This window comes from Mandrillus leucophaeus, unplaced genomic scaffold (assembly GCF_000951045.1).
Source record: "Mandrillus leucophaeus isolate KB7577 unplaced genomic scaffold, Mleu.le_1.0 Scaffold674, whole genome shotgun sequence".
Classification (NCBI taxonomy): domain Eukaryota; kingdom Metazoa; phylum Chordata; class Mammalia; order Primates; family Cercopithecidae; genus Mandrillus; species Mandrillus leucophaeus.
In genome coordinates this window covers 316301-326863 of record NW_012107297.1, presented here as the reverse complement: position 1 = coordinate 326863, position 10563 = coordinate 316301, and the positions used below count along the sequence as shown (strand labels likewise).

The window sequence follows — 10563 nt, the reverse complement described above, 5'->3', positions numbered from 1 at the left end:
TAAAGTTCTTTATGTATTCTGGATATAAATCAGTCCTTTATAAGATATGTTTTTTCCAATACTTTCTACCAGTTTGTGGCTTGTCTTTTCATTTTTTAATGTTGGTAAAGTCCACTATGTCAATTTTTGCTATTGTGTTGCGTGCTTTTTGTGTCTTATCTTTGCCTAACCCAAGGTCACAAATACTTTTTCCTTTGTTTTCTTTTGTCAGTTTTCTTCTAGAAGTTTTACAGTTTTCGGTTTTACATTTACATCAGTGATCCATTTTGAATTTTATATGTAAAGTGCAAGGTTCATTGTTTTGCAAATGGATGAACAATTGTTCCTGTACTCTTTGTTGCAAAGGCATTTCTTTCTCCATTGAATTACCTTGTCATCTTTGTTGAAAATCAGTAGTTGAGAATCATTTGTGTGGTTCTGTTTCTGGACTCTCTGTTCTGTTTCATTGATGTGTATTTCTGTCCTAATGCCAATACCAAATTGTCTTGATTACTGTAGTTTTAAAATGTGTCTAGAATTCAGTCAATGAGTTCTCCAACTTTGTTCTGTTTTCAAAAATTTTCTGGCTATTCTAGGTCTTTGGCCTTTCCATATATACTTTAGAACAGTTTGTCAATTTCTATAAAAATCCTGTGATTTTGATAGATGTTGAATCTAAGAAAATTTGGGGAGAATTAACATCTTAATAGTATTGAGTCTTTCAGTCTATAGATATGATGTCTCTCCATTTGTAAAAATTTTCTTTGGTTTCATGCATCAGTGTTTTGTAGTTTTCAGCATACAGATCTTGCACATATTTTGTTAGATTTGTACCTATAGATTTTTTGCTAATTTAAGTGGTATTTCTTTTTTAATATTTCTGTTTTCAATTTTTTTACTAGTATATGTAGAAATATGTATCTCTGTACTGAGCTTGTATTCTACACCCTTGTTAAACTCAAAAATGAAATCTGGTACTTCTTTTGGTAGATTTCGTTTGTAGATTGCTTACATGGGTCATGTATCATCCTAACTTGTGTTACGGAAGAAATTCTTGTGCTTAGTTTTGGTATTAATAACAACAGCAATTGTTAGTGTTTGGGTATCTTTTTACATACATACAATGACCTGGAGCTTTTTGAAGATCATGTGAGCAAGTATTGTTCTCTTCCTCAGTATTTAAGAAAACAAGCTCAGAAAGATTAAGTGATTTGCCAAAGATCACACAGTGTTTGGTGGATTTAGGCCATTAGTAGTTTCATTGCTCAGACTGTATATATTACTCATTTCACTAATCTTAGCAGCTGTCTTAAAAAGTATGCTGTTTTTCATAAGATATCAAAATAATGAGGTTATGGTTAAGTTCTAAGTTCTATAGTTTCCATATTAGGATTCTAACACAATTATTGTTAGGCCATTAACTTATAATTGATAAGTAAAGGATAGTACACATTACGCTTATTAGCATAATTTAACAGTTCTGAAATGTACACAGTAGTGTGCAACATGATATCGCCAGTTTTGTTAAGCACATTTGTTAGGAACAAAGGGATCTTTCTGAACTTTATGGTTGCCTGATTCGTAATACATTATTAGATTTTTTAATCAATGATTTTTACCTCTAATTTCCAAAAATACTTTCACATCTCATTATCTCGTTTTGTTTTTGTGACCCTCGTGCAAGATAGGGCAGGAAGTGTTTTCTGGTGTTTGGCTGATGAAGGAATTAAAGTATACACCCTTAACATTGCTAAACTACTATATGTTGGGTAGAGTGCAGGGTATCAGGGCTGTAAAACAAGTCAGAGTTCATTTCTCTGAAGAGCTCCTTATGAAACAGTTAGAGTTGGAATTAGAACTCAGGTTACTTACTTTTTAGCCCCATATCTTTTCAAGTACTAGTACTATATTGTTTCTTATTTTTCGACAAACTATTTTAATGCCCGTCTTCATGAAGTTTACACTTTGAGAACTTCACCTTCATGTTAGATTTGTTTCTCCCCATACTCTCCCCATCCCTTTCTTTAAGTGTGTATTTTTATTTTCTTCTAATTTTCTTTGTGGACAATTTGGACAGTTTAGAAAAGCACAGTAAAGAGAATAAAAAATTACACATAATTCTTCTGCCCAGCTGTAACCATTGTTAACATTTTGGTGAATATAATTTTAATCTTTTTTTCCCCAGGTATATATGTGTAAAAGTGTTTTATGTTTATAAAATTTCAGGATCCTTCTAATCTTGAGACTGCTTCCATAATGTTTTCTCTTTTCTAAGATGAAAAACTCCTTGAGATTGATTTACAGTTTTTATTTTAAGTTTATGATTGCAGACTCATCTTTTGGTATTGTATTCAGTTCAGTAAATGATGTGGATAAACAGGGAGTATGTGATTGATTTTGCTTTCGTGATAGAGGTGGGAGATATGGAAGTCAGGGAAATGTTCACAGGAATGTTCTGCTGCTGGCTTTGACTGTTTTCCATCTCTAGGTAGAGAAAGGAGAGATTCTGTTCTGGTAGTCCTTCTTGTCTTTCCCCCACTTGAACTTTCACTTAAAACCTTCAGGGCAGAAGAATTTTGTTTAATTGTTTTGCCACAACTCTTTCTGATGAATTAACTAAATCTATTTATATATTTAATAGTTGGACACTTTATACTACTTCGAGTTATTTTTTTAATCTGAGTTCCTTAATATTTTTTTTTTTTTTTTTTTTTTTTTTTTTTTGAGACGGAATCTCGCTCTGTCGCCCAGGCTGGAGTGCAGTGGTGCGATCTCGGCTCACTGCAACCTCTGCCTTCCAGGTTCAAACAATTCTGCCTCACTCAGCGTCCCTAGTAGCTGGAATAACACATGTGCACTGCCACGCCCAGCTAATTTCTTTTTCTTTTCTTTTCTTTCTTTTTTTTTTTTTTTTTGCGACAGAGTCTCCCTCTGTCGCCCGGGCTGCAGTGCAGTGGCCGGATCTCGGCTCACTGCAAGCTCCGCCTCCGGGGTTTAGCCATTCTCCTGCCTCAGCCTCCTGAGTATCTGGGACTACAGGCGCCCGCCACCACGTCCGGCTAATTTTTTGTATTTTTAGTAGAGACGAGGTTTCACCACGTTAACCAGGATGATCTCCAGCTCCTGACCTCGTGGTCCGCCCACCTTGGCCTCTCAAAGTGCTGGGATTACAGGTGTGAACCAACTCAACTGGCCCCAAGTTTTGTATTTTTAGTAGAAACATGGTTTCGCCATGTTGGCCAGACTGGTCTCATTTCTGACTTCAAGTGATCCGCCCGTCTCCGCCTTCCGAAGTGCTGGGATTACAGGCGTGAGTCACCGGAGCCTGGCCTCAGTTCCTTAATTTTTAAAGTTTTATTCCTTCCACCTTTTAAATGAAGTTTAATTTGGGATGCACTGACTGAAGCTCACCTCCTCTGAAATAGAGTGGTTTGCAGACAATAATAAAAGAGAGTGGTTTAGGGATTGGATGCTATTGCCTTTTAAAAAATTGTCTTTTTGAAAATAGAATATATTCATCTTTTATGTTTGTTCTAGGGCTTCATTTTTTTTCTTCTTTTTAAGACGAGGTTGTGCTCCCTCACCTATGCTGGAGTGCAGTGGTGTGATCATGGCTCACTGAAGCCTTGACCGCCCAGGCTCCAGCAGTCTTCCCACCTCAGCCTTTCGAGTAGCTGGGACCACAGGCGTGCACCATCACGCCCGGCTAATATTTTTTATTGTTATTGTTATTTGTAGAGAAGAGGTCTCGCTATGTTGCCCAGGCTGGTCTTGAACTCCTGAGCTTAAGCTATCTATCTACCCATCTCTGCCTCCCAAAGTGCTGGGAATATAGACATGAGCTACAGTGCCAGGCCTAGGTTTCATATTTTAAAAATTACTTTTAGACTTAATGAATTGTGTTTTCTTTGGGTTCAGAGAGTGTAGAATATGCCTCTGAATGCCCTCTTGTTCAGGAATAGCCATTCTGTAACAACCTCAGGAAATGTTTGTGAAAGATATGTGAGTGATGGTGCCTGTGATGGCATCTGATAGTTTTGCAAGGCCTTTGACTAAAGCAGGAAATGCTGAATTGATCTCCTGGTCTTTTGAATAGTGATTGGTTTTCTGCTAGTATGTTTAGATATAGTCAGCCTGTTTCTCTGTATTGAAGTAGATCCTCTTATAACTGTCATTCTCTGGTTATATTAAAACATGATTGGAATAAAAATAACGAATACTGACTGTATTTTTCTCCTCTCTTAGATTCATGCCCGAAACCAAAATGAAATAATTTTTGGGCTGAATGACGGCTACTATGGTGCTCCATTTGAACATAAGGTAAGAGGATCCTTCTGATGTTATGAATTTTGTTCAGTGCAGGTGTGCCTTGCAGGTGTACAGGGTAGATATAATCCTGAAAAGCTCTGTGTAAATAGAATCATGCTTTAAATTTGTTGCTTAGTGTGGCTTAAGGTGAATCTTTTTAATGTGAAAACTCATTCTATAAGGCACATAACCATCCAGTCCATCTATTCTAAATCCAGATTATATTAATTTTTCTAAAGGAAATCTGAAACTAGCTGTTTTCTCTTATTCTACATAATTCTTTGGGGGTTAAGAAAGGATGGCGAATTTTGATTAAATGCAATACAGTTTTATTAAATGTTTCAGATCTCTCATAACTTTCAATACATTTAAGAAACTATGAATCAGCTTGTTTCATAGTCAGCATTATCTCTACATCTAAAAGTTATTAGAGAAAGGAAAAGGAAGTGAATTCATATTTGCCAAGTACCTACTATCTATGGTACTGTGCCAGCTGATTCTTGTCCTTTTCCCCAGTTAATACTAGCCAAAACCAATGTGGTATGTTTTGTCCTTTCCGTTTTATAGTTAAGGAAAAAGGTTGTTTGAGATGAACTTCGTAGGTTCATCCATCTTGCGGAGCTGAAATTTCAGGCTGCCTGCCTCTAAAGCCTGTGCTTTTTCTATTTTACTATGGTATTTTACTTAGCAACCCTGTGCATTATTTGCTCTTAGTGATCATGTTGCTTCATAGCTCTTGGTTGTCTGAAATGCTATTGCTTAGAGTACTTCATTTTTTCAACAACATTTTGTTGAGAGCCTGCTGTATGTCAGCCACTGTACTGTACTCCGAGTGCTAAGAACACAGTGGTGAGCAAATGGATAATTTCCTGCTGTTGTGGAGTATATGGAGGAGGCAAACACTGATACAGTAATCTAACAGATAAACATGTAAACACAAATGGTGGTAAATGCTATATAAGCATATAAGGAGGGCCTAACCTATTCTAAGGGCTCAAGAAAGGTCTTCTTGGGGACTTGACTTTTTAAGCTACACTCCAGATGATGAATAGAAGTGAACTGTGTAAAGGGAGTAGGGGCTGAATAGAGAGAATATTTCAGGCAGTGGAGGTTAATGTGTTGGAAGACCATGAAATAGAAGGGAACATGGTGAGTTTTAGGGACTAAAGGAAGGTCAGAGCAAAGAGGGGAGAGTGATACCCGATGGGGCGGGAGAGCTAGGCAGGGACCACAGCACACAGAACTTTTAAAGGATTTTACCCTAAGAACAGGGTCTGTGTGAAAGGATTTTTAGCACAGCAGTGATATTATCAGATTTGCGTTTCAATAATTTCATTCTGGCTGCAGTAGAGACTGATTGTAGAAGAGGCAAGAATATTTGTGGGAGATCAGTAAGGAGGATCTTACAGTGTATCAGATAAGAGATGTGATACTTTGAAACAGGATGACAGCAGAATAGAGAGAAGATAGATTTAAGAAAGTTTTAGTAGATAAAATCATTAGGACTTGCTGATGATTTGAATTTAAGGCATAAGAAAAAGGAGGTGTCATGGATGACTTTTGGGTTTCTGGCTTAGATGAAGTAACTGGATGGAAAAAGGTGTCAGGCACTGAGAAAACTAAGAGACACTGGAGGAAAACCAGGTTTGGTGGAAGCAGATTGTGAGTTGATATTTGATCCTGTGGAGTTTGAGATGCCTTTGAAACATCCATGTGTAGATGGAAGTAGGCATTTGGATATATGAGTCTGAAATTCAGAGGAGAGGACTGGGTTAGAAATATTTATGTGGGGCCAATGACAAATAGTCATTGAAGTCGTGAGTGGGGATAAGATGGGCTAGGAACAGGCAGTACTGTAGGAAGAAAGGGGGCTAGGTGCCCAAGCCTGGAAGACCTCCAGCTTTTAAAGGCCACATAGACAAGGGGGCACCAGAAAACATGACTGAGAAGAAGTGGTCCAAGGTAAAGAGAGCAAAGTTTTGTGTAGAATCTCAAAGTACAAAGAAAGAAAGGGTTTTTTTTGTTGTTGTTGTTGTTGTTGTTGTTATTGTTTGTCCTTTTGCTTGTTTTTTAAGAGGAAAGAGTGATCAAATAGGAGGACCGAAAATTGCCCACTGGATTTACCAAAATGGAAGTTATTCAGGTGACTTCTTCAAAATTCAGTTCAAACTCTGATAGACATTTTTCTTTATTTCAAAGCTCTCCTCTTCCAAGCATCAACATGCTATGTGTACCTTTGACATAGGATATACCACTTTGCAACTAGGCTTGTCTTTCTTCTTTTCCAGCCTGTAAGCTTTTGAAGGACAGATTTCTATAAATAATATTGAATTCCCAGCATCTCCCACAGTTCTTGGCGTATGCAGTTTGCTTAGTAAAAGTGTTTGTGATTTAATGAAATAATTGTGGGACTGCTACTGCTGCTGTTCTTAATATCTCATGTACAGGGTTAACTGTTCTAATACTGTTGCAGCATTAAGTTCCTCCTGCAACTGGTATAACTCACCTTTTAGGACAATACCTGGCACATATAATAATAGTATTAATAGCTAAAATGTATTGAGCATCACTGTATGTCAAACACTGTAAGAGCTTTACATCTATTATTGTATTTAATCCCCCAAGAACCTTATAGCCAAATCCTCAGAGCTGTTGAAGATTTGAGTAAGCCAATAACTAATACCCCTTTCTTCTCCTGAGTTTGGAGCAAGTTCAGAAATAGGTGATAGTCTGTAATCCCAGTGGATTTTGGGAGGCTGAGCTGGGAGGATCACTTGAGCTCAGGAGTTCAAGACCAGTCTGGGCAACATAGCGAGACCTCGTCTGTACTAAAATCAAACAAAAAATTAGTCAGGTGTGGTGACATGTGTCTGTAGTCCTAGCAACTTGAGGGGCTGAGGCGGAAGGATTGCTTGAGACCGGGATGTTGGTGGTGCAGTGAGCCCTGATGGTGCCACTGCACTCCAGCCTGGTCCACAGACGAGACCCTGTCTCGGCGGCAGAGGGGCGGGAAGGATAGGTGATAGATAAATGGAGATCAGAACATTGGATTTATTGTTAATAAAACTGACGGACAAATGTGGTTTAAATTCTGTGACTGACAGTTTGCTGTGACTAAAAGTGCTTGTCGATTTCTTCTATATACTTCTTCCTGGACTGAACCTCCCTCACAAAATAACAAAACAAATGAAACCAAAGTCTTCCTCTTATAGGAACAAAGCCTGAGCCTCCAAGCCAGAAGCGAAGTTTGTATGCGTGGTTAGATAGGTTGTTTCTGATTGCAGATAACCTAGAAAGAATTAAGCCAGTCACACATAGGTCCATCTCTGAAGCCCAGCTGTCAGATCAGTCATCTGCTGGTCCTGGAGAGGAGTGAGTGGAGGACAAAGAGAAGCTGCAATTGCTCTTTTCATGACCTTTTCTCCTGAGAAATGGAGTGGGGCATTTGTCTCCTGTGTAGGAACATGGGAATGCAGAGGAAGTGTTTCCCTCTAACAGAAATAATAGCTAGTATTTAGTGAGCACTTCTGTGCTGGCACTATGCTAAACACTTTACACATTCTGCCTTATTTAAACCTCACACTTGGCCTTTCATAGAAGAGGACACTGGTACAGAGAACTTAAGTAACCGTCCCCAAATTACACAGCTCCCTAAGTAGCAGAGCTGCGATTCAAAAGCAGATGGTCAGTACATGCTTATTGAATATATGATCGTAATAAGTGGTGTACTTTCCCCTATTGCCCTTCAGTTAGTGAGCTTTGTTAATGGGTAAGTTCAGCAGATCTTGGCCCCCTTTACCAGCTTTCAAATGAACACCTGACATGTAGACTGAACCTTAAAAAACCTTTTTTGCCTTTTTTAACAAAGCTGCAAGCAGAGTTTCCAGTCAAGATGACATTGTTAGTGTACACTTTGAGACCTTCCTCAGCACCAAACAAAAAGCAAGGATTGATGAAATCAGAGAAATGTAAAAGAAATATTCCTGGCCGGTGTGGTGGTTCACACCTGTAATCTCAGCACTTTGGGAGGCCGAGACAGGTGGATCACAAGGTCAGGCATTCACGACTATCCTGGCCAACATGGCAAAACCCCATCTCTACTGAAAATACAAAAATTAGCCAGGCATGGTGGCAGGCGCCTGTAATCCCAGCTACTCTGAGGCTGAGGCAGGAGAATTGCTTGAACCCAGGAGGTGGAGGTTGCAGTGAGCCGAGATCATGCCACTGCACTCCAGCCTGGGTGACAGAGGAAGACTCCATCTCAAAAAAAAAAAAGAAGAAATATTTCTTCCTAAAACAAACAAGAAACCAAGGCAATAAACATCTCCTGAACAGAAATGTAATAGAAACTCAAAAGAAGTGGGAAGAAGCAGAAGACTCGGGCCTTCTGGCCGTCCTGCCCAGAAGTAGACAGAAAGATGGGCTTCTCAGGGCAAAATGAGCACAAAAAGCTGAGTGGGGCTCTCCCTATTACAAAAGGGGCCGAGAAAAGACAGCTTAGAGAAACTGCAGAACTTTAAGCATAATCCTAAAAGGGGAAATTTGAAAAGCTACCAGTGAGAAAGGAAATACTATTACTTATGAATTAGGCTGATGGCAGACTTCTCATCAACAACAGTAGATGCCAGAAGAACTATGTCTTCAATGTGCTATTAATAATTAATTCTGTTTCTAGTAAATTTTTAGTCAAGAGTGAGGGTAATTTGAGACCAGCTAGGGCAACATAATGAAATACTATCTCTATAAAATTAAAAAAAAAAAATTAGCCAGGCATGGTACATACCTATAGTCTAAGCTGCTTGGGAGGCTGAGGTGGAAGGATTGTTTGAGCCAGGAATTCAAGGCTGCAGTGAGCTATGATCGCACCACTGCACTCTGGCCTCTGTGACAGAAAAAAAAAAAGTGAGGGTGAGAGAGAGAGCATTTTATTGATTGATTGAGACAGAGTCTCACTCTGTTGCCCAGTCCCACCTCGGAGTAGCAGGGATTATAGGTGTGAACCACTGCACCTGGCGGGGATAGTTTTAAATGCATAAAGATTGAGAGTTTACTTCCCACAGACCCTTTACCCATGCTGAATGATGCAAATAGAAAATGATACCAAATGGAGCATGTAGTATGTAAGAAAACAGCAAGGGGTATACAAATGGTTAAAACATTAGTGAATTTAATTTCTGACTGTAAGCTAACAAACAAAAGTAAATATCTGATAAGTGTATGTGCTTTAAGGTGAAACAAACCAGGCCATTGTTATTCAAAATGTGTAGTCTGGACCAGTGCTCGTCTAGGAACTGTCTGTCACAATCTGTGGTGAGCAACGTGGAAAGAGTAAGGGTAAAAGTTTCAGAACTTCTATAGCAATATGACGTTATTGTGACTCTTCATTGTGTTTTACGAAAGTATCAGTTCACAATGGAATGAACAACAACAACAACAACAAATGCAGCCAACTGGTCCTACCCCACAGAGAGTGAAAAGCATTGCCCTAGACAACAATAATGAGAGTGGGTGTTCAAAGGGTTAAGACTCACTGACGTCACTGATTTGTTTGGGAGGAGGATAAAGATAGTAACCAGCTTTAGAATTTGCTAGAAAAAACTGTGGTCAAGTGTACATGTTAAAAATTTAAGGATACCTAGTAAAGGCTAAAATCAGAGGGCTGGGTGTGGTGGCTCACCCCTGTAATCCCAGCACTTTGGTCTTGAACTCCTGATCCCAAGTGATCCGTCCGCCTTAGCCTCCCAAAGTGTGGGGATTACAGCCATAAGGCACCGTGCCCAGACCGTATAATCCTAGCACTTTGAGAAGCTGAAGTGGGAGGATTGTTTGAAGCCAGGAGTTTGAGACCAACCTGGGCAACAAAGAGAGACTCCCGTCTCTACCAAAAAAAAAAAAAGTTGGAAAACAGAGATTATAGATTTCTAATTAGCAGAGGAAAAAAGAGAATAGAAAGTATAGAAAGCTTTGTCAACTTGGTAGGAAACAAAAAAGGAAACAAAAGGTAAAAAGAAACATGTAGTGTGGGGGTAACATTAAGTCCAAATATATTTGTAATCACAATAATTATAAATGGATGTCATATAGGTTTGAAGTATTTCATTTAAAACTTTAAAAATGCTAAAGCAACAAGGCTTTGAGAACAGGATTAAATTTTAAGAATGAGTATTTTATACAGAAGAGGAAAAGTTATTCTTAGGAAGCAATGACAGAGCACATTTTTTTTTTTTTTTGGAGCCATTCTCCTGCCTCAGCCTCCCGAGTAGCTGGGACTACAGG

General features: G+C 38.8%; 1 protein-coding gene across 1 annotated transcript in view; it reads left to right on the top strand.

Annotated features, from left to right (window-relative positions):
• The window catches only part of UVRAG (UV radiation resistance associated), a 339596-nt gene that overhangs the window by 60831 nt on the left and 268202 nt on the right, over positions 1-10563 (top strand). The window contains exon 5 of the mRNA XM_012002017.1: positions 4225-4299. Within this exon, the coding sequence (XP_011857407.1) occupies positions 4225-4299 (75 nt within the window). The remainder of the gene's footprint in view (positions 1-4224; positions 4300-10563) is intronic.